Raw genomic sequence first — 23,803 nt, 5'->3', positions numbered from 1 at the left:
TTTTTTTTTTTTTTTTTAAAAACATCATTTTGTGCCAGTTGTGTAAAAACTGTAAAAACATAAAGCAGGAATGTTATGTTTCCATTTAATTAGAACTAGCGCTGTGACGATATGCTTTAGTCTCGATTAGATTGCAATTTTTGTGGGTGCAGATTGGATTTAAATTACAGTTCTCACTTTTCTTCCATTTAGCTGATTTTTGAAAATTTAAAACAAACAAAATAAATGTATAAAACTTTTTTTATGCTCGTCATCTTTCTTAGTTTTAATCAGTGCTTTCTTTAAATAAATATATCTTTGTATATTTACAGCGTGGCCTTCCCTCATTGTTGTCACGGCCTTCCGCGCCAAGAAGTAAAAAGATCCATAGAAACAATGAAAAAAAAAAAAAAAATTTTAAGGGACTTTTTTTTTTTTTAATCTTTTTTTTTTTTTTTTTTTTGTTAAAATTTAATTTTAAAATTAAAAGTTTAAAATTGTGAAACAAAAAATCCCGATATTCAATTTTTTGATTAGATTTTCCCACCTCTGGTTAGAACATTCTTCAAGACAAAGGTAACTTCTTCCACGTTGTGTCGACGAGTATGGTCTTCTTCTATGGTCAATCACTTGTTTCCAGTTTAAATAACGAATCCAACTTTTTCTATTTACTTATTTCTCACATGGTCATACAAAAGGTAAAACAAGAATTTACAAAAACAAAACCAAACAAACAGAACATAATGCTCAAAAAGGAGCAGAAAATAGAATTTTTTGTAATATCTGCTCATTTTTTTGTAGAGAAAACATAACGCACCAATAAATGGTTATTGGTTTTCTTCACAATACTCAATGAAAGAAGACCCAAAAAAATCATTATCATAGCATAACATGCCATATGTCTTAGGTTGCTCACTTTATACATGAATAATTTTCCACATTTTAACTGTTTGTGATAATTTCCACAAAATAAATTAAATTTCTCATACATAGAGTTATGTACAGTCACATTTACATGTACATAGATGTATATGCATACATACATACATGTACATGTGTAAATATGCAGACATGAAGCACGTACATATACTAACAGAAATGCACATGCACATACATCATAAATAAATAAAAGTAATTCTGTCCTGTATATTTGTAATATATGTTTTTGTTTTTTTTTTGGTTTTTTTTTGGATATTTTTTAAATGTGATAGGAAATAACTTCATATTATCACTTAAGTTGTTAACTTGGTTCAGGTTTTCTCTTTTTACAGTCCTGCTTCCATAAGAAGGGCTGATTAGTCCTGAGAAAGTCGAACTCATCCTTCCATCTCCAGCTCAACAGATAAATAAAAATGGACTGACTCCGTATGAGGAGCGAATATTTCGGCATAAGTGTCCGAAAGAATGAGAACTGTTCTTTCCCTATCATGCAAATTTTGCTTCATGTTTCTCTCTAAAATAATGTCGTGATGATTTGCTGCCGCTCTTTAGCATCCCAAATAAACTCAATTCAACATGCCTGATTGCTACCATGGCAACAGCCTTTAGCCTAACCTGAGCCAAACAGTTTAACTTGGTAAATCTTGGCCTCCTCTTTATACCAATCATTCCAGAGCTGTCTCCCATCACAATGACTGAACATGTCGCATTAGATCTGTCGGTGACATGTTAAAGTCTCCCAACACTGCCATGTGAAGAAAAACATTTTAAAACGCAAAATGCTGCCCTGTTAGGGACAATGAAACAGATATAATGAAGGAAGAAGAGACTAAAAAATGATAGAAAATCTATTCCTGAAGCCTTTTCAACTCATTAAACTACCAGCTGTGGGAACTAATGGAGCAGAGGAGCTGATGATGTGTGTCTTTAAACGACAGACTAATGCCATGCTGCCGTCATAATTGCAATCAATATCAATATTGTGACATGGCATAGACGGATATTGAATATATTTTATCTGGGCTGTGTCTGGGAGGCAGAGTGAATAGTCGGGTGTGTGTTTGCTGCAGGAGAGAGAGATGTTCACGTGTTCTAGTTAGCCGGAGTCTCATAGATTAAACCTGAGCGCTGCCAAGGCAGCTGGCAGAGCGGCCGCGGTTTCCTCTCACCAGGAAAACAAATTCAATCTTTTTTGACAATAAAACGCTGTCTGGGCACTTTGGTTTCATTGTTGAAAACATGTCAGTACCTTCCAGAAGCAATGTGTTGGACAGAGAAATGACAATTTGGAATTTCACACCGACTCGTGCTTCCAGACGGAGCGGGAAGGAGACGACTGCTCGTCAGGTTTGTCCTCACGCCGCATGGACGCTTTCCATTTAGTCAGGGAGGAGGAAAACCATTTAGTTTTCTTTTTTAAATCTCTTTTCCCTTTGTTACATTTTAGTTAATAAAACTGACTTATTTAGGAAGAATAAAATGTAAATTTATCTCAAGTGATGATTGGCGATCACCAGTGGTTCCTTTAAGAAGTGGGTTTACTCTCAATTTTTTCACCCTTGATTTAAAAACAGAAAAAAAGTCACCCACAAAAATGATGTTTCAGAAAAAGTGATGTATAAACTGCTCCAAAAATACATATGTATGTTTGTTCATTGTCAGAAAACTTCTTCTCTTCAGTTACAGAGAGGAAAGGAACGAAATGGCTATACCAAGACCGGCACACAGACTAGGGAGAGACAGAGTTAAATACATATATCTTTGTCTATGTCATGTTCTGTCTATGTTCAGGCTAAAGTTAACACAGCGGATGGCTAAGTGCAGCGGTGTAGCATAGCTAACCTTAGCTAAGATGTTGGGCGACGTAGCTTTAGGTTTTAGACGTAGGTTTAGAAGTAGATATACTCTATGCTGAGTGAAAAAGAAGTGGATATACTCCGTAAACCTACGTATAACCTGGACTACACCACTGGCCATCGTGACCTCCAAATGTGAGAAAACCACTTCTCAGCCAAACAGCCAAACATCTGGTTGTTGTATTGACCTAATATTAAGAATAATCCACCTTTCATTGTTAAAAATGAAAAAAAAAAATTTTCTAATGAGTTTTGGGAGTAATCTCAAGTTACTGCTGGCTAATGTTGCGCAGATTAACAGATTAAAGACAACAGTATCAACAGCTATTACTGACATCGGTGTGTTAAAAACAGCTGAACAAGCAGTCGGTGCACCTGACTTGGCTGCAGGGTCTTGGCTGCAGGCCTGGAGAAAGAGACGGGGCTGGATAGGGTTGGATGTCCAACCCTGCCCCCTCAACATTTTGAATGAATTTAACCCTAACCCCGCCCATTGCACGCCCAACCCAGTCCATTGGACGTCCAACCCCGCCCATTGGATGTCATACCACGCCCATTGGACGTCATACCACGCCCATTGGACGTCAACCCCCCCCACACTGAACATTTTTATTTGATTAACCCTAACCCAGCCCATTTGACATCCAGCTCTGCCCACTCCACATTTTGATTGGATTAACCCTAACCCAGCCCATTGGACATCCAACTCTGCCCACTCCACATTTTGATTGGATTAACCCTAACCCCGCCCATTGGACATCCAACTCCGCCCACTCAACATTTTGATTGGATTAACCCTAACCCTGTCCACTGGATGTCAAACCCTGTCCATTGGAAGTCCAACCCCGCACATTGGATGTCAAACCACGCCCATTGGATGTCAAACCACGCCCATTGGCCGTCAAACCACGCCCATTGGCCGTCAAACCACGCCCATTGGCCGTCAAACTCCGTCCATTGGACGTCCAACCCCGGTTATTGGATGTCTAATTACGCCCATTGGACATCTAACCACGCCCGTTGGATGTCAAACCACGCCCATTGGATGTCAAACCACGCCCATTGGCCGTCAAACTCCGTCCATTGGACGTCCAACCCCGGTCATTGGATGTCTAATTACGCCCATTGGACATCTAACCCCGCCCGTTGGATGTCATACCACGCCCGTTGGACATCAAACCCCGCCTATCGGACGTCAAACCCCGCCCATCTGACATCTAACCCCGCCCATCGGTTTCTCAAACCCAGCCCAGTATTCAGCCCTGCCCCATTGTCCAGGCTGCAGCTAGGGGTTATTGCCTGAACGAGGTTGCTTGTGTGACATTGCTTCACTAAAGACAAACCCACATCAATGTTCTGCTGCAAAGCAGCTGAAAGAAACATCTGGATTCACTAATAAATTAATTGAAGTAACATGAAATCGGCAGGAAATGAGAATAATCATGTCACATTTACAGCAGACTCAGATTTATTAATTATAATCCACTAACTCAGATTGTTCCAGTTAACACAAACCATTTTTTTAACCCTTTATTGTTCACACATTTATAATTTTTTGTTTTTCTGGTGGAAAATTAATAAGAATAAATGTTTTTCAACAATTAGTTGAAACAGTTCTTAGTAGTTAAATGGTAAAACGGCCCCTTTGCTGCAATGACTGGCTGTTAACGTAAAATGAGTCAAAATGTTTGCTAAATACATACTAAACTGATGTTTATACTGATTAATAAAAAATGTCAAACAGTCCATCGTTCTCTTCGTATCTTGCTGATTCATGCATAGCAGAGAAAACATGACGATTAAACGAGTGTTTAAGGTAAATATAAAACCTTTCCAGATGATGGAAGACATATTCAGCATCAGGCTGCTGTAGTCCTTTGTTAACAGTCTGCTGCACTTTGCAGCATGTAAACGTGTGCAGATCCTTCAGCTGAAAAATAAACCTTTAGAAGAAGAAAGTCTTTACTGTGTCTCCTGCATCGGATTTATCTCCACCATAAACTGAAGCAGAGTAACCTCCTGCCGTCACCTCGCAGGGTATCAAGTTTGTTTCATGTAAACAAATATTTTAGTATTTTTTAATCGCTGATTCTCCTTCTTTTACTCCACAAATTCATCATAAAAAGGTTGGAACTGAAGCTATTATGATGATAAATTCCTGTTTTTAAATAAAGGAGGTCGATGTACTCCAGATACCGCGTTCCACAGTACTTTGAGGTTCGTCACAAATTTCTGATCTCTGCCTCATCACTTGTTTATGACGCGGACATGTTGGATGTCCTTCTGAAGGCTGAGACATTCTGCTTCCCTCCTACCTCTCAACCTCTTCCCATCTAAAGAGTTCAGGGTCTAGTCTTCAAGCACAAATTAGTTTACTTTTATTTTCTGTTTGAAGGGTGCAAACTAAGAGGGTAAAACGGTTTTTATGTGCCGTAAATGAGCCTGAAACGAGCTGTAAGATGGCTTGAAGCTTCACGCCGTGGTCTGATTGGATGCTTGTAGGAAAACGCTGAACGGTTTAGGAGCAGCTGGATCTGTTTGTAGAAGTTCTGCCTGCATTGGGGATTCTGATTAGCTTTTAGTACCGTCATACAATCACTTTAAATGTCTGCTTTTTTTCTGAAAATGTTTCCCAGTGCTGCTGCCGTTTCAGATAAGAAGCTCGGAAAAGATAAATAAAGGATAAAAAACAACAAAATGAATTAAAAAAAAAAAAAAAAAAAAAAAAAAAAAAAAAAAAGATGGTATAGATGACTCAGGCAGGTTGTTCCACAAAGATTTGAAATTATTAATTAAATTCACAGAAAAATATGCTAAAACAAAACAGCACAGCAAGCAGCTGAAGTTATACACTTTCTTGTCAGATTAAATTGTTGCATTTTATATAATATACAATATAATTTTACTTGAAATATGCTGTCAAAAGTTAAAAAAGAAAATAAATGTTGTGTAGCTGCATGCATTAGAGCTGTTGGGGTTTCCCAGTTACTTCTGCAAAAGAATGAAAGGGTTAAATTTGATTTAATCTGACTAAAAACTTTCTATTTCCCAGTCAGACGGAGATAAACTCCAGTCCTCAACAATTCTGGTTAAAATGGATACAGATTTATGCTTATTAGCACAATAATTTTGTACATGTGGTATCTTTTATATCACATGTACAAATTATATTTTATATATTATATATGTAGGAGGTGTCCTTACCATAGACTGTATATAAAGAGATGGGCGGAGCCTCCGTGACGTCACCCGTAGGTTTCTGAAGAGCTGAATTGAAGCTCGGTGGGCGGTTCCTACCATCACCATCTTGGCAGGGGCATGCGTGTCGTCTCACCCGGAAAATACAAATATGGGCAAAAAGGTGGAGCTGAGAGGGGGGCTGTGAGCGTCATGGTAGATGATTGACATCGAGCGAACTCCGAGCTGCCTCTAGCTAAGAGGAAACCGAGCTAACTTGGAGATAACAGGAGCTAACCAGCTAACGGAGGTAAGCGGGCTAAAGCTAAGTCATGTCAACAAGCTAAAAACCGTGGTTGTTCTACGTTTTTCTGACTTGAAGCGGGAGATTGGGTATCTGTCAATCAAAAGGACAAGCCCATAAATATCCCAAAATTAGAGATTAAATTACTTTTAAACGGGCGAGTTAGAAAAAAGTTCACTCCCCCCCACAGTTGTCATGAAGGTAAACCTGACCCATTAAACCAAAAATGGACTTTTGAACCAGGCTGTAAACATGTTTATTTCTGCTGTGAAGTTGGTCTTTTTAACATGGGAGTCTATGGGGATTTGCTCTGTTTTGCAGCCCCTAGTGGATGAAGGGGGAACTGCAGTTTTATGCACTTCCACATAGGCTTCACTTTTAACCGCTCCGTCCATCTTTCACATACGGTCTATGGTCCTTCTGCACCTCCTGGAAAGTTCAGCAGGTTGTTTATTATCTCTGTTAACAGATGAACAGGAAGAAAATCAGATCATGTGTGTAAAATAGTGTATTTCATAACATTCAAGTTGCTGTGACGTTTGTAACTAAGCCATGCGGTAACTGGAAAGTGCAAAAAAAATGATGAAAATAATGATTACAGGGGAAAAATAGCAGCCATATCTCTGAGTGATAGGGAGTTATTAATGTCCATTTAATTAGCTGATAACAATCTAATCACATCCTGGATTATTGCTGATTTACTTTGCTTCGGATTTCTGCCATTGATAGAAAAAACACTGAATGTTTGGTTGGAAAATGTCATTCCAAACAAACAAAACATGGATACAAGAGTGACTTACTTCCATCAACCAGTCCCAGAAAGGCCGCCATGCTTCTTATGACAGTATGAGGACAACGATACTCTGTTGTGTAAATTTCTGTTCTATTTAGTCCAACTCTATTCTGGGCTGCAGCGAGGTCAGAGCATAATCCCTCCCACTGCCGGAGGAGAAAATATTACTTCTTTACCCAAGATCTAAAAACAAGGTGTTGCCTGACTCATAGCAGTTATGAGACAAATATCCACACGGCTCCATCTGACACATCCTTATTCCCAGTAGCATGACCGCCCACGGACAAACGCAGAGGACCGCAGCTGTAGATACAACGGGCCAAAACAAAGCAGACAAATCTGACCGCATCGCGTTGCTTTAGCACATCTAAATCCCTGGAGGGGATGGTGTGAGGTGGTAAAAGCTGCATCAGACCTTTGTGTGCATGAGCGTGAATGTGAGAAACATTAGGAATAAGAATACCGCTTTTTGCATGTGTGTGTGTGATTCAGTGGCGGCCTTTCCCGTGCCCTCACATGTTCTCGTGTGTCATTTGCCAAAGTTTGCAGCCGCCGTCAGCTCCCTCCCGTCCTGACTGTAATCCTAGCCCTCCAGCTCTCTGGCTACACATCAGAGGACGCCTTGCCTCTGTTTCTGTTCGACACGCACACACATGCAAGAACACAGACACAATCAAAGTTGGCCCAAAAGGCCAATGTGAGACCAAAGACAGTGTAGGGGGAGCGTCCAAGCAAGGTCACGCTCCGGGTAGAAAGGAGACGCTGTCATCTCTGTCCAACCTGGACGCATGACCGTATAAACGCAGCCAGGAGGAAACCAATATGGCCACCTGTTTGGCTGGAAACACAGCGAGGGCAATTAGTTCAACCAGGCAGCACACACATGCATGCCAAGAGGATGGAGGAGTGTGCAGGGTTTGCAGTTTGCTCTATGTTCCGACTTTAGAGGAGAGGGTGATAACCTTCTGAAAAATATCAACCAAACTGCACGTTACCGTGGTAGTTTAAGCTGTCTGCAGCCAAAACGTTCAACAAACCGCGATGGAAACCATGTTCCTCCAAACACCAGAGAAGATCCGCTCTTCTGCCTTCTACTGGAAGTTCAGGCTCTTTAGGAGCATCTGGAAAAAGCTGAGATGTTGATGTTAAACCGAAGGCTAATCTAATTCCGATTAGCAACCTTCGGTGGTTAAAAGTGAAGCCTATGCAGAAGTGCATAAACCTGCAGTTCCCCCTCCATCCACTAGGGGCTGCAAAACAGAGCAAATCCCCATAGACTCCCATGTTAAAAAGACCAACTTCACAGCAGAAATAAACATGTTTACAGCAGAAATAAACATGTTTACAGCCTGGTACTAAAATCCATTATAGGTTTAATAGGTCAGGTTTACCTTCATGACAAATGTTGGGGGAGGGAATTTTTTTCTAACTCGCCTGTTTAAAAGTAATTTAATCTTAAAATTTGGCATATTTAGGGGCGTGTCCTTTTGATTAACAGGTACCCGATCTCCCGCTTCAAGTCAGAGGAACGTAGAACAACCGCGGTTTTTAGCCGGTTAACAACGTGACTTAGCTTTAGCCCGCTTACCTCCGTTAGCTGGTTAGCTGCTGTTATCTCCAGGTTAGCTCGGTTAGCTCTAAGCTACAGAAAGCTCGGAGTTCACTCGATGTCAATCATCCACCATGACGCTCACAGCCCCCCTCTCAGCTCCGCCTCTTTGCCCATATTTGTATTTTCCAGGCGAGACGACACGCATGATGCTGCCAAGATGGAGATGGTAGGAACCACCCACTGAGCTTCAGTTCAGCTCTTCAGAAACCTACGGGTGACGTCACAGAGGCTATGTCCATCTTTTATATACAGTCTTTGTCTAATACCTGTAAAAAGTCACATCACAGCTCAATGGGTTGCCAAGTCTGTCTTGCTGCTGTTGGCATTTTACACAGTGATGTTTGGGTTAAGTTGAAGATGAGATGAGGGCAGTCACTAAAAGACAAAGCAGGAGCTGCTTTGTCAGAAAGAAAACAGGGAAGCGGTTGTTTCTGTGAATGAGGGAGAAAATTCCGGCTCGGTTTTAAAGTCCACATCTGTCTCTAGAGCAACAGCTGGGTGGGAAGCTGCACTGACACCAGTCTGTTAGCATACGCACCACAGAAGCAGCGCGTGCAGGGGTCAGAGAAAGGCCGAGTAAAAGCGACATGTTGTGCCAGCCCCAAAAACACAAGAAACGTTTATGTTTTTAAGACACACAGTGCTGAAACAAGCCCCAAACCACCAGAGTCGCAGCACAGAGGGTTGCTGTACGGCTCTACACACACCCCTGCTGCAGCTGTGACATCCTAAACAGATGTCACCTTTTGGACTCTGTGTTGCTCTTTTTCAGTCTGGAAGGGAAAAAAAAAAAAAAACACAAAACCCATGAGAATGGAGGTGTTTCATCTATAAACCCATGTGATATCCAAGCATGACTTCGTAGATAAACTCACCTTTCCAACGACGGTCACTTCTGCCATTTGAATTTAGAAAAATATTCTGAATAAAGGGAAATAATGATTAAAAGGCAGAATGTTTAACTATAGGATCATTTGGGAAATTAGAATATTACAGAAGCAGACTGTCCATGCTTTGGTGCTGCAAAACCTCTTTCCAAAGGACAGCAGGACAAACAGATCATTGTGGGTGTGTGTGTGTGTGTGTGTGAAGTCTGATTATGTTGCAGGCTCTGCCTCAACAGTGTGTGTGTGTGTCATGTCCTGGATGGATGTAAGAAAAGTCCTTTTGATGGTCGCTGCCATCCTAAACCACCGTCTTCAGAGACCCTGAACCTGCCACGGTGGATGGAGATGGAGTCTGTCAGCATCTTTTCCACCAACGGCTCCACGTCAGTCCTCATCACCTTTTACTACAACAAGACACAACTGGGAAGGGTGCCATAGTCTGATCGGATGTATCCTACTATTTCTGGACACCTCTGTTTGGGTCCCAGTCCAACAGGACGGAACTTGTCCACTTCCAGTTCACCTCAGACCACACAACAATATACCATGGATTAATAGCCTTCCAGTTTGGCCTTAAACTGGGTTTTATGGGTAAAAGACTTGTTAAGGATGAACTACTTGACCAGAACACTTTTCCTGGACCTTTGCTGATGAACCAGATCAACTTTTGTTGCAGTAGCAGCTGCTACTGGAGTCCAGCATGGCGCCAAAGATACATTTCATTTGCAACTGGTCAGAAATGAGTCTTTACTGGTCCTACAGTTCTGATTGGAATCTCATACACTGTATGGATGTGTATATACAGTATGTATGTATGTACATATGTATGTAAGTAAATAGGTATGTATAGTGTATAATATGTAGGTACTTGGAAGGGAAACAGAGAATGATGGTCAGGATAACTAAAAGCAATCACAGTGTCACTTAATGTCATTTCTGAGCACATTTACATAAAATTAATCTGTTATTTTGATATGACTACCCAATATGTAGTTTTGTCTCACAATGAGTTACAGATTTCCTTAATGTAAAAGAATACCTACGTTTCTGTTACTGGACAAGCAATTTTTCCATTTATATTAAAACCTGGGGTCCCCAAACTGGGGAACAGATGGTATAAAACCTCAAAAAAATAAACCTTATGATTCAATTTAATTAGAAATCGGACTACTATAGGGATTTTCATGCATGTTTTTTTTCCCGCATACATAATGGATAATGAATGAACACTGAATGGAGTATAAAGTACAATAAATGTAGGCACATTGTGAGAAAAAATACATCAATGGGGAAAAAGATGCTTTGAAACTCCTGATAATCGTTTAATAATCGAACTGCAGCATCTGAATCAGACTCAAATCAAATTGTGACGATCCTAAGATTACACACCTCCAATTTTTACCCAAAAAATGATCTAAAAATTGATGCTGATTTTGTTTTTGTTGTAGGTATTCATTCATTAATGCATCTAAAGATATTCTAGACCAATCATTTTGTTTCCATGTCTGGACTTTTGTTCACAGAAGCAGCGCGGAGACGCTAAAATACCACCTAGGAATGAACATTACACACAACCACACTTCAAAGATCCTGAACTATCCCATCAAACATGCATCCAGAGGGTGAAAAACCTTTCCGTCTCATTATTTTCACATCACTTGTGTCGGGCTAAATGTATCTAACCTTACTAACTTCAAGCATCAGAGGAGAGTTGTGGGCTGATACCAAGTTAACCAACCATGCTGCTTTTCCAGTCATTAAAACTGCCTCCAGTCTGACTGTAGGACCATTCCACTGCAGAAAATGCTGCAAAAATACTCGGATTAAAATCAAAAGAGATCACAAAGCCATGCTCATCAGGTTTTCCTTTCATCTGCGTTACGTTGGGTTGTACTTTAAATGTTTTATGGATACTCTGCTGGTCTCACTTTTTCCTAATAGGTATACAAACTTAAGCCAGTCTCGGTTATCTACATGCATGTGTGATGCAAGCCATTAAAAGCCAGACTTTCTCTAAACGAAAGGCTCACCTGATGATTAATAGATCTATGGGAAGCGATGGAAAGGGTTGGCAGTATGTCTTAAGTACCTTTTCTGCTAAAGGGAACAAAAAGCTTTCAGACATTCTTCCTCTTAAGTTTGCAGCTTCCAGGAAGGCTTGATTTCTGAGGTCAGGCATGATCTGAGATGTGAACACGCTATCTGCCATGTGGTCACGCTCTGGTGGATTACCTCGGCTATCCAGTAAAATGAGCCTCCTTCGGTCCAGCCGCTGGGCTCTCGTGACGGTCCCTCTCATTACCGTACTTATGTAAAACACTAATGGGAGCGTCGTTTTGCCAAGAGCCCCGTCCAGTCACCTCTCCCACTTTCTAATATGACAGCCAGGATTTATACCTCCACGCTGCGGGGCATATTAACCATTTGGGACAGTGTGCCATCTTGTAACCACTTTCATCTGTAATAACCCAAGGTAAGACGCCATCATATTTCATCCCCTCTGCAAATCTTAAATGAATTTGCTCACTTTTTCTCTCTTTCTTTGACTCCTTGCCCAAAACTCCCCCATCCTCATTTCTCTGTCATTCTCTTTTTTCATCTTTATCTCCCTCCGTCCTCCCCTCCCCTGCAGGGCCTCCGCTCATCTGGAGACTCGCCAGGAATGCAGATGGGATCCCTCGCAGATGTACAATAACTTGAGGGGAATAAATATGCCCTAATTGAGAGAAATGATGTAATATTGATTCCTGGGCCTCTGAACCTTTGGCTTGGATGGGGCGCTCTGCCGAGTCCGTGACATTTAGAGGCTGTACGTGAGAGTTAGTGTGTGTGATATTAGGGATAGGTGTTACTGACACTGTGCTGTGTGGGATTTTTTTTCTCTTTTTGGAAACTGAAAATGTGTCTTTTTGGAGTGTAGGGAAAGTGCTGGCTGAAGTGTGAGCAGGATGTGTGATGGATGCTTCCCTGCCTGGAGACGGTCCTGTAGAAGCCAGATCGGGGGCTCCTGGGTTAAAGCAAACACATAAGACAAGCTGCCAAATATATATAATGTTTACATTCTGAACACTTTCACGTTATGCTGTGTGAATTCTGGGTGTAGAGGTGTCTTCCTGCCTAATGTAGCAGAAATATTTGGTTTTCGCATGTAAAATATATCCTGCATCACTCCAAATCACCTCATCACGTCTGATTAACTGATGCAGAAAAGATCAGGGAATGATTCAATTTTATTTTACTCCGGTTCTGCCCGCGGTTTTCTTCCTGTTAAAGGGGAGTTTTTTCCTTCCCACTGTCACCACATGCAGCTCAGGATGGAGGATTGGATCCAAGTCATGACTCGATGCAATCAGTTGGTTTCTATTATAGGATATGTATGAATTGGCTTGAAATGATGTGTGTGTAAAGTGTCCTGTGACAACGTTGTTGTGAAGTGGTGCTGTACAAATGAAGCTGAATTGAATTGAATTGAATACTTTAATCTATGTTCATTTTGAGGTATTGACTCTCCACCTGGCCTTTTACGTAAGATTACGTCCCAAAAGTAATAAATCTTTGGGATTAATATATGTTATATGTTCAGCTTGCTGTTTGGACAGGTCTGGCTCTTGCTTGGTGTGTAGTTATATAACTCTTATTATATATTAATAACAAGAGTTAATCCATTCAGCAATGGGAAGAACTCGTATCCATAATAATATGATAAGTGAATATGATTAAGGAATAAAGTTAGTTGCTGCTCTCAGTAATGAGATGTGATGCTTTTAGTTCTCTAATCTGAAAGCAAAACCTTCCACAACCCAAATTCCTCCACATTTAGTTTCAGAGCTGGTTGCAACAACAGATGAGAGGAGATGCTGGTCTCATGTCAAGCCATAAAGCTGAACTGCACCTGCACACTTTGCAGATAATGATGGTTTTGTTCTGGCTGAAGCATCCCCAGTTCATCTCATTAGACAATATAACTCCTTCCAATGAGCGACTGAAGACCAGTTTCCAATTTATATTGTTATTGTTCACCAACCAAACAAATGAGGAAGCTCAGCCTTTAATAGTCGTGCAGACGGGCTGATTATAACGGGAAGCACCGAGTAGAACAAAGGGATTTTCGTGGGGCTTTGTGAGAGGTGCTTATAATTAAAAGAAGGCCTTTTCAATCACCACGTAGTGCTCCGAAATCATGAACCTACATCAGAAACTTACTGGTCTCTGCATGTCTACATCATTTGTGATCCAATCCAAAAGGTGGATCACTTGTGTTTATATTAGCAAAATGTTTCAAATGGTAGAAGCATAACTAAACAGAAGACACTGGTCTGTAACTTCGGTTTTGTCTTTCTTTTGACCAGTTTGGCTGCAGAAGGATTTTCTACATCAGTGTTGCCATAAAATTAAATATGTAGCAGACAGTTTTCCAGTTTACCCTCTTCCAGTGCGCAGTAGCATGTCCATCGTCTTAACTTGCTGAAACTGGGCTGGTGGCATGCTGGGTGCAAGCCAACAGGAAAGGGGGAAAAGTATCAGCTTTGTGTGATAACAGAATGTCTGGTAGTCATGGTGCCAAATCAGATCAGATTTTACAAAATATCCAAGATTTCTATGTATTCAGCTGTTTTCCTCCACCTGTTTATTTTAAATCTCCACATCCAAACAGTCACTACGCAGACTTTCATTTAGATAAGTTTGCATCTATAAGTTCATAAAAATATAAACGATCATCTCCCAGCTTGATTTTTCTTCCTGCTGAGGGAGATTTCTGATTTTAAATCAGATTATCGCTTTTCTGATTGGCAGCAAACCAATTTATGTTCAATAAAACATTCAGATTACAGTGAGCGTTTTGCAGAACTGTCATACTTTTGTTCCTTCAGCACGTGATAGGTGGATATCAAATGTAAATCCAATAAATGTATATGTTTAGTGGGGTTTATTTTCTATATTCTATATTTCTATATTCATGTTTATTTTCCTCTCATTTCCCCCCTTTTTTATTTACTGTTCACCTCCATGTTTGTCATTTTGAGAAATGATGTCTAAATGATCCAAACTGTCCTAATCAATTATTATTATTATTATTATTATTATTATTATTATTATTATCATTTTTATTATTATTATTATTATTATTATTATTATCATCATTATTATTATCATTTTTATTATTAGATTTCACTCTTTGGATGCATATAAAATAATAAAAATAGGAGTTTTCCATATTACTTCTTGATGGGTTTAAGGGTTTTTGCAGGGGGAAACTGGGGAAATATTTACTTATTGTTTGTCATTGTGCTTTTGTTTGATTGCTTGAGTGAAAAACGATGTAAAATAAATGTAAGAAGAGCTACAAGGTATAAGAGACATAATAAAACATGCAGACTTATTTTCCCCAACAGCACCCCATACTGGAGCAAAACGCCTGGTTTTCTGGTGCAGCAGGAATTCATCCTTGACCTTTGACACTTTCCTGCTTCTGTCCGTTGTTGACTGAAAACTACAATTTCCTTCTCAATCTCCAAGGGGCTCCCAAAGAAATCATTGCATGAAACAGGATGAATCATAAATGGAGGCAAAAGACAAAGTGGATCGGGGGGGAAACGAATACACTAAACAACCTATTTAATTACACAGAAACAAAACAACCCATGAGAGGCACAAAATCAAAGCTCGATGACGCACCGCAGTAACCAAACACAAGGCTTGCTTCCTAAATTAAGCTTTTCTTTGTGAACTTGAAAGCTAATTTAGGCAGAATTTAGAAAGGAAGCACAACCACCATCCACCTTGTTTTGTCAATTTTTGAAAACTTGCTGCAGCCTCGGGTGTTAAGGGATGAGGGGTGATGTCCTTCAGGATGAGATGGCCGCTGAAAGGGATTGTTTTACCAGCCAATCAAAAATCACAGAGGAACTTTCAGCATATTCCCAGAATGAAGACCACAAACAAGGCGGCGCAGCAGCCGTAAATTCAATCTAAGGCTAAATAAAATGCCGGGAGAGGGAGGTGAGTAAGGCTGCAGGTGACGGGTTAGCTCTGCATCGTAAACAGACCAACAACAAATCAAACCTGTCAGTAGCAGCAGGAGGATAAAAGTAAGGAGGAAAGTTCACTGAATTAGTTCCTAAAAGTTTCCTTTCAGGCCATCAAACAAGAAAAAAGGACAAAAGACAATCTTCAAATATTAAAAAAAGAAAAAAAAAAAAAAAAAAGTGAAAAGTTCCAGGTTATCAGTATGAGAGCAGCAGTCAGTGAAGTGTCAGACTGAGCTACAGACTGGAGCTGTTTCTGATCAGCCGCCTGCAGAAAGATCATCTACAAAGGGAGGAGGAAAATATTTACACTGAATCTTCTAATCAGGCATTTCAAATATCATCAATTATGAGCGAAGAACCACATCCATTAGGACACAAATCGTTCTTCCCTCAAGTGCTACGACAAGTGTTTCTCAACGTTTTCTTCCTCTCACCTGCCTAATCAACAGCCAGCTGAAGCCGTTTGGCCTCTATGGTTTTAATGGAGGGATGAACAGTGAAATCCCACCAAATAAGACATAAAAAGACACGTAAAGGCAGAAAATCAACACTGCCCTTCCTAAAATAACAAAACAAACAAAAACAAACAATTTGTTGGACCGCCTTCAGCTTGGATTACTGTGTTTGTTTACTTGATGAGCATTTGCAAAGTCCCAGTAATTATTTCTCGCCAATTTTGAATTATTTTCCATCAAGATCTTGTGGTGTTGATGGGCGAGTCGGACTATTGTGCAAAGTCATCCAACTGGCTTCAGGTCTGGACTCTGTGGTTGTGGAAATTATGTCACCTGCTCCCTGAACTACTCTTTCAGTCACGGCGGGGGACTTAAATGTTATTCTAGACAAATACAGTTCATCAGGAAAGCATCAAGTTTGTAAATCAGCTGAAACGGTTAAACAGTACATGAAGGATTTTGGTCCTTGCAATGCATGGCGATCTCATTACCCCACTCTGAGAGGATACACCTTCTTCTCTTCAGTTCACCACTCCTATTCTAGATTAGACTACTTCCTGACAAGCACGATTAATTCTAGTATTATCATCTTGGAATATGCTTGTACCATCAGAGAAGAAATCTGGTACAACCTTGTAGTAGTCAGCTGACTTTATTCTTTCAACACATAACATTGCTGAACGAAGACCTGACCAACTGCTGCGACTCCAGGTCATAGACTGGCCCCACAGACGTGCGCAGTCGGCACTAGGCATGATGGTGTATCACTGTATCACAGGGTAAATCTGGACTTATCAGACCACATGATCTTTTATTGCTCCAGGGTCCAATCCTGATGATCCACACCAAACTGAAGCAGTTTTTTTTTTTTTTTGCATTTATTAAAGTCTGCACAGCTGTTTAGGCCCAATGCCCCGAGTTCCCTTCACATGGCGTTTGAAAATGCTTTTACTATCGCTGGGCGATACGACCAAAATCTCATATCCCGATATAGCTCATTTTATATCCCCATAACAATATACATAACCATATAAAACTTTGTAATGTTGTGCCAGTCATCAGTTATGTATCAGATGTTGCTAGGCAACGGCAGCAGTGATCTCCTTCCATCTGGGGGAACTTTGGCTGTATGACGTTCCACAGGTAAATACCTGCTGCAGCGTTTGTGTCTGGAGTTTATTTTGAGCTTTCGCCTCCACCTGACGCAGCTTTTGCTCATTGACTCTATTCTTCATTCTGTATTCTTTATCCTGATTCCTGCACAGGTGATAAAATGAGTTAGTTGTGTCGGAGTCCGTTGTTGGGACTGTGAGCTAGTCTGTTGTCGGTTCCACATCAGTCTTTTTATATCCAAGCCACATCCAGACAGAAATTTCCCTCTTTAAGGAACAAGCTCATCAGTTTGGGTTGGCTGCTCATCTTTTAGTGAATTATCCTCTGAAACACGTCTGCTGCCGTCTTCCTCCATGTTTGCTTATGTATTGCAGCGTGCCGTAAAGAACATTTGGATGATGTAAAATACTGCAGTAAAGCACCTTATCGTGGCGTAAACGATAGAGCCTCGAATGAAACAATAGACATTTTCTATCATCCAGACGTTATATATCATCATATCGCCCAGCCCTATCTCTTACTTTAATCATTAAGCATAGCTTAATGTTTACTGATTATGACCAGCGAAGATTTTCTCCAACTGCTTTCCTTCCTCAAAGGTTACAGTTCTTACATGTACTTCAGTAGATGTTTTTTTTTCTTTTTCTTTTGCTTGAAGCCAATAACTGGACCCTTCTGAAACGGATTACCATCTTTTCCATGACCACCTCATAGTTGTATAAGAAATGAGAAGGTGTTCACTGGGTTAGTTGGTGTTAAACACATTTCCAGCTGAAATATATTCAATGCAGTGATTTTCCAGAGGGAAGCTACTTATTTAGGTTATATCAGGTGGTTGACTTATTTTAAGAAAACGTACAATTTGACTGCAAAGAGGCTTCTGCTAATTCTCCTCAAAATTAAGCTAAAACTCTGCCAACATCCGGAAATCAGGGCATGAAAATAAAACCAAAAGCATAGCAAAAAGCAAACCCCATTATTGCCTGTTCTCACAGCTATCAGGAAATGGAGTTTAAAAATCCCCATCATCCACTATGAAAACTTAATCAGATGAAAACAGCCAGAGAGGCTTTTATCCACCATCAGTTTAAATCTACAACGATTTGCACCTATTTTTCCTGATTGCCACCTTTTACCTCTGAGCCAGTTGTGTTCATTGCCCATGACAAATTTACTTCAAAGGAAGCTGCCATCATGACCCATTTTCTCTTCCACCAACAGCTGCGTGTCTGTCCAATAAGCTGGAATTTTCCCATGAGCCCCCATAGATGGAGAGCTGGTGAGGAAAAACTGTGTTCAGCTCTGAGGAACAATCGCTGGGAATCACTTGAAATATCATAAATTCAGAGATGATGTGAAGAGACTGCACACTGGCTCATTACAGCTGAGACGACTTGAGCGGCACACGTGACGCACAACAAAACCAAGACACACAGGATGAATGTAAATACAGTGAGGAGGCTTCCAGGGGAAAGACATGGCTGCCACATGAACCAAATCCCTTTGCTTTTCATACACAGATGTGATAAATGACTCATGCTGTTTTTCTTCTCTGCCTCCTCATTAATACTCAGGCTGCATCTACAAAAGGGCAAAGAAAGGAAAGCTTTGCACTGAAGCCCACTTTATTTTTACTCTGTACCCAAAGTCTTACATTATATTGATGAACGATTGGCAGGAAAACAAGCCACTGAATTGATTCTTGGATGAGAACAGCATCATATTTCTGTTTCAAAGACAAACAGCGGTTTGAGTGACAAGTCTGTGCTGCTGAAATGATAAAAAAAAAAAGGCTGCAGATTACCTAGAAATTATAGAAAACCAGGAAATCTGGGGCAGGGTTTGAGCAAAAAGCAGGTTTTGTCTTTTCTACCGTCCATTAGGGGCAACCAATGTCAGGAAAACACCCTGACCGTGCTCATCCTGAAACCCTTAAATCCAGAATGTTCTCTGATTCAGTCATAGCCACTGTACCACCATGCAAGGAAATTTCAGCTGATTAAATTTATGTTATAACTTCCAACACATCTGCATAGCAAAGCCAAAAGTAACATAAGCCACAGCAATCACAACAAAGCTTCAGCTAATCTAGAGCAGGACCTACTTTAGAAAAATTGGCTCTGATGGACTCATTTAGAAATCGGAGATAATGCCGTTGTGACAAACAGGCCAATGAGGAACCCTACCCATCTCATGGAAAGACAGGAAACAGGCGATCGTGCTGGGGAGGAAACAGGATTCCTTACCTAGTGCCATTTCTATGACGCTCGCTTGGTTCTCTGAGGGGAAAAGGATTTTTGGCGGCTTGTCTGTCAGGGGAGCTGTGAAAAACAAAAACACAAAGACAGACAACATTAACGTCACCATTCTTCTCCCAGTGGAACGTACAGGCATGATTTATTCACTGAAGTGCACATAATAACCTGCATTAAAACAGGGAAAAAAACAAAAAACAAAACACAGATATATAATATTTAACAAGTGGACAGAGAAATAAAAAAAGGATGAATTACATCCCAGAATTACCCATTTAACGTTGTAAAGTAGTCGCTCTTTGTGTAAGTGATGCTAAAGCGGCTCTGACACACACTGCCACTGTGTTTCACATACAGTAGCTCTATACGAGTCGTACTAACAAGTAAGGCATTTCTGAATCTGTAATATCCTACAGTGTGGAAAAGATTAGAATCTGCTGTGAGATGCATAATAATAATAATAATAATACTAAATCTGCATTTAAAAATGAATCACAGTTGCATTAAAACATCTTTTGTCACAGATCCCTTCGAAATACACAAACTTCAATTAGGCAGCTGCTAAGTAACAAAGACGTGCACTTAGAGGCTTCCTCATTATAAAGACTCCCTAATTGGTTCCAGCCTTCAAAGTGGCATCAGAGAGGTTTTCTATCCCTACATGCTTGGAAATACTCAAAGGGATGAGGCTCGTTTCAGTACAAATGAGTCGGGGTTTGACTGGAACGATGATTGTTGAGTTGAACCAGACGAAAATAAGGTGAAAAGTTTTCCAAATATACATTAGGCTGAATCCTGTACTTCAATGCTCTGGTGATACAACTCCCAACAGCAGCAACATGGATGTTTTTATGTCTACAAATTGCAAATTAAAGATATTTCTGGATATTTCAGAGAATCATCTCAGAAATATTTATGCAAATCTTCATTTGAGGCAAATTGCAACTTTATGATGCAACTGCAGAAATCTTAAAATGATTTTTTTTTCCTGGTAGGTTTGAAGCTGCAGACAAGACAACTTTATGAATAATAGCTAAACACACAATCAAGTTTCACATAACTTTCATTGATTTTCAAAAAAAAAAAAAAATCTTTAATTTCATCATACAGCAAAGTTCCATGTAGCATAATCAATTTCTTGTAAATTTAAGCTTTGTGCAAACCAACATTCAGTCACCTGCACCAAGTTCAGGCAAAATGTATCCACACTGTGTTCTACTTGATTCTGCATAGAGGGTCTCTTTAGGTTTGATGAATATTTAGCTTGTGCTGTTTCTACCATTTAGATCACTTAAGACAATTTTAGATAACAACCTAAAAAAAGATTAGTTTCCTAATTACACATTAGAAACCCAATTTGCCCCCCAGGTGGGCTTCATGAAAAGGAAACTACACCAGGCAGTTGTTCCTCTAGTCCTAGTTTCCATGCGATACGTGGAGAAAAGAAGGATTTTTCTGCAGGTAAAAGCATGAAATATTTCCCTGTCTTGTGAAAGCAGTGAAAACTTTTGACACCTCACAAAACTTGAGGGTTAGAAGAAATTGTTTGTGATACATAAACCAAACGTGTTTGCTTGGAAAAAAGAGCAAGAAGGAAAATCTCCATCAGGCAAATACTTTGTGTTCAGAGAAAAACTGTTAAAAAGCAGCAAACAGGTTGTTGAAGCAGCTGGTGTATCTGGGATCCCAAGAACCTCTGCATAAAGCTGTATTTCAGCCCCCCCACAAGCAATGTTCACAAGGAGAAATGTTTGCTGTGGGCTCAGATATACTTTAGGACCCAGTTTTATTCACTTATAAATGCTGTGCAGCACTTGATGGTCCAGATGGACAGAGTTCTGGATGGTTGGGGGATGGCCACCATGTTCCAACAAGGCTGTAAAGGCAGCAAGCTGGTGCTGAAACGGGCTGTTTTGGCTGGGATAATGGGAGTGAGATAGTAGGAGCCATCTGCATTGAAAGCAGCTAGTTGAGGTGGCCAGGGAAGCCTCCTGGACCTCCCTGGTGAGGTGTTCCAGACATGTCCCTCTGGGAGGAGACCCCGGGGAAGACCCAGGACACGCTGGAGGGATTACATCTCTCGGCTGGCCTGGGAACGCCTCGGGATCCCCCCCGCAGAGTTGGCAAATGTGGCTGGGGAGAGGGAAGTCTGGGCTTCCCTGCTTAGGCTGCACAAAGGTAGAAGATGGATGGATGGACCCTTTAGGTGCCAGAGGGTTGTACAGTTTCTACCAGACTACTTTTGCCGTTGCACAAAGGAAAGAACTCTGCCATCTGAAGTAAAGACAAACACCATCCGATGTTGCAAAAATGTAATTGAATCTTTGGCTGTTGTTGGTCTAAAAGAAGAAAAGTTCTTGGTGCAGCCACCATCTTTCCCTGGTCTTTACCAATGTAGCACCTGAGGAACATCTTAAAAGAGGGGTGGGGGTAGAATACCTCCATATAGCAGCTGTGGGAGGCAGTGTAGGTCTCCTCAAATGAAACCAAGACAAAAACTGTCCAAGTTCACTAAATGAGACTCATTAAGGTGGCATCAAAGGGGTGGAAAGTAACACATGTACTCAACTTACTGTGTTTGAGTAGCTTTTGTGAGTAATTGGTAATATTTTAAGTAGTTTTTGAAATGGGTCATTTTATTTTTACTCAAGTACATTTTGACCCAAGTACTTAACTTCACGACACCGGAAACTTCCCTGTTAATGACTGACAAACTTAAAAAATCAGCCGTGATGCTGAATATTACGGTTCTTCCGTCTTCGCTGCTGATCTACGTCGGTCACGTTCGGCGGACACTGAAAGGAAAATACGTAGACGTGCGCGGGAGGATTTCTCATTGATCAACCGTTAGATTGGATTTATGACTCATACTTTACTTACATCAGGTAACTGAAAGTCACGAAGTAACTTTTAATAAAAGTAAAGATTAAATTGAGATTTTTAGATGGATACCTTGACTTGAGTACAATTTTTCGGTACTTTTCCCACCGCTGCTCCTCTGTCAACATGGAACTGGATCTGAATAAACATTTTTATACAAAAAGATGGAACATTTTCATTTCTTTACATCTTATTTGACGTTTTTGGAATTGTTAAGCTGGAACAGGATTTTAAGTGAGAGGAAAAAATGCGACTTTATTATTTATTATTTTGTTCAATGATATCAAGATAATTAAACTTTTTGATGATGGATCATAATAACTGTCATCCACTGATTATTTGGGAGAAATGAATACAAACAGGATATGCAGAATGGTTTGGAGTGGAAATTAGTTTCTATTTGAAGATTGTTGGTGCAGAGATGAATTTTCTTCAATTAAACCGTCTCCCATGTTCAACCCATGTTCAACCCATGTACTCTTGTTTGTTTCATGTTTATTTTATTCTTTCACAAAATAAAAGTTTAAAAATAAGACCACGTTCAAGAAAATAAAACATTTTAATGAAACGGTGGGAGAAGGCAGTAATAAAATGTCGAGAATCTGCTTAATATGCTTTATATCCATATAAAATCATGAACAAATCACTGTCACCACAACCATCTTTCTAACCATTCATTGTTTTAAGTTTAAAGGAATTTAATGTAATTTCCAGTATGAGTTAATGTCATTGGTATCCACTTGTTTGTGCGAATCCCTCCATCGTTCTGACGTCAGATCAGCTGACTGAAAACGTTACTGGGAACTAAAGCAAAGTTATGAAATTTGAGACTAAATTAAAAGCAGGACGATGAGCTCAGTTGCAAATAAAAAAAAAAACAGGAAAATTGATTTTTTTTTTTCTCTGTTCATGAAAAGTGCTTAGAAATGTTTTTTCTCATTATGACAGAAAGAAGAGTTTCTCACTCCGATGGTTTGTATTCTGCAAGTTAATGAAGTCTGAAGAGTAGAAATGGTGCACAAGGACGTATTTATAGGAACATGAATAGAAAAATCAGTCAAGGATCAAAATATAAAACATGGAGCTCATCGAACACGACGTGAAATTGGAAAATTGACAATAAATCACCAATCCACCAAAAGAAACTCGAGAAATTTCTGTCAAAATAATTTTTAAGGAACTATTTTTTATTTTTAACCATTTAAAGCAAGACCAAAGAATAACGGATATTATTTTCAAGTCAGGTCCTTAGTTGGCCTTTTCAAATATATAAAACATAAAATAAAATGTTTTTTTTTTTAATATTTCCTATTCCTATTGATATTTGATATTGTCAAAGTTACTGCTGTGCAAAAATTACATTATTGTTGTGTTAGCAGGGGGCAGAAGACAGGTGTGTGATTCTGTACGAGGTTTTAAGCCAAGTTTTTACCACAAAATGATGCAAACGGTGTCAAACTGTATTAAATATGATGCTCAGGACATTATGCAATTAAACATGCTGCTGTTTCTGCTGTTTTCGTA

The 23,803-nt window shown here is 40.0% G+C and overlaps 1 protein-coding gene across 1 annotated transcript in view; it reads right to left on the bottom strand.

Moving 5' to 3' along the window:
• Positions 1-23,803, bottom strand: part of LOC306773712 (interleukin-1 receptor accessory protein-like 1) — a gene marked incomplete at both ends in the record, with an annotated part of 317,198 nt that overhangs the window by 122,188 nt on the left and 171,207 nt on the right. The window contains one exon of the mRNA XM_079263606.1: positions 19,391-19,465. Coding sequence (XP_079119732.1) covers positions 19,391-19,465 — 75 coding nt within the window. The remainder of the gene's footprint in view (positions 1-19,390; positions 19,466-23,803) is intronic.

This window comes from Telmatherina bonti (assembly GCF_933228915.1).
Source record: "Telmatherina bonti genome assembly, chromosome: 24".
Classification (NCBI taxonomy): domain Eukaryota; kingdom Metazoa; phylum Chordata; class Actinopteri; order Atheriniformes; family Telmatherinidae; genus Telmatherina; species Telmatherina bonti.
The sequence above is the reverse complement of the archived record's forward strand: the minus strand, read 5'-3'. Positions and strand labels throughout refer to the sequence as shown.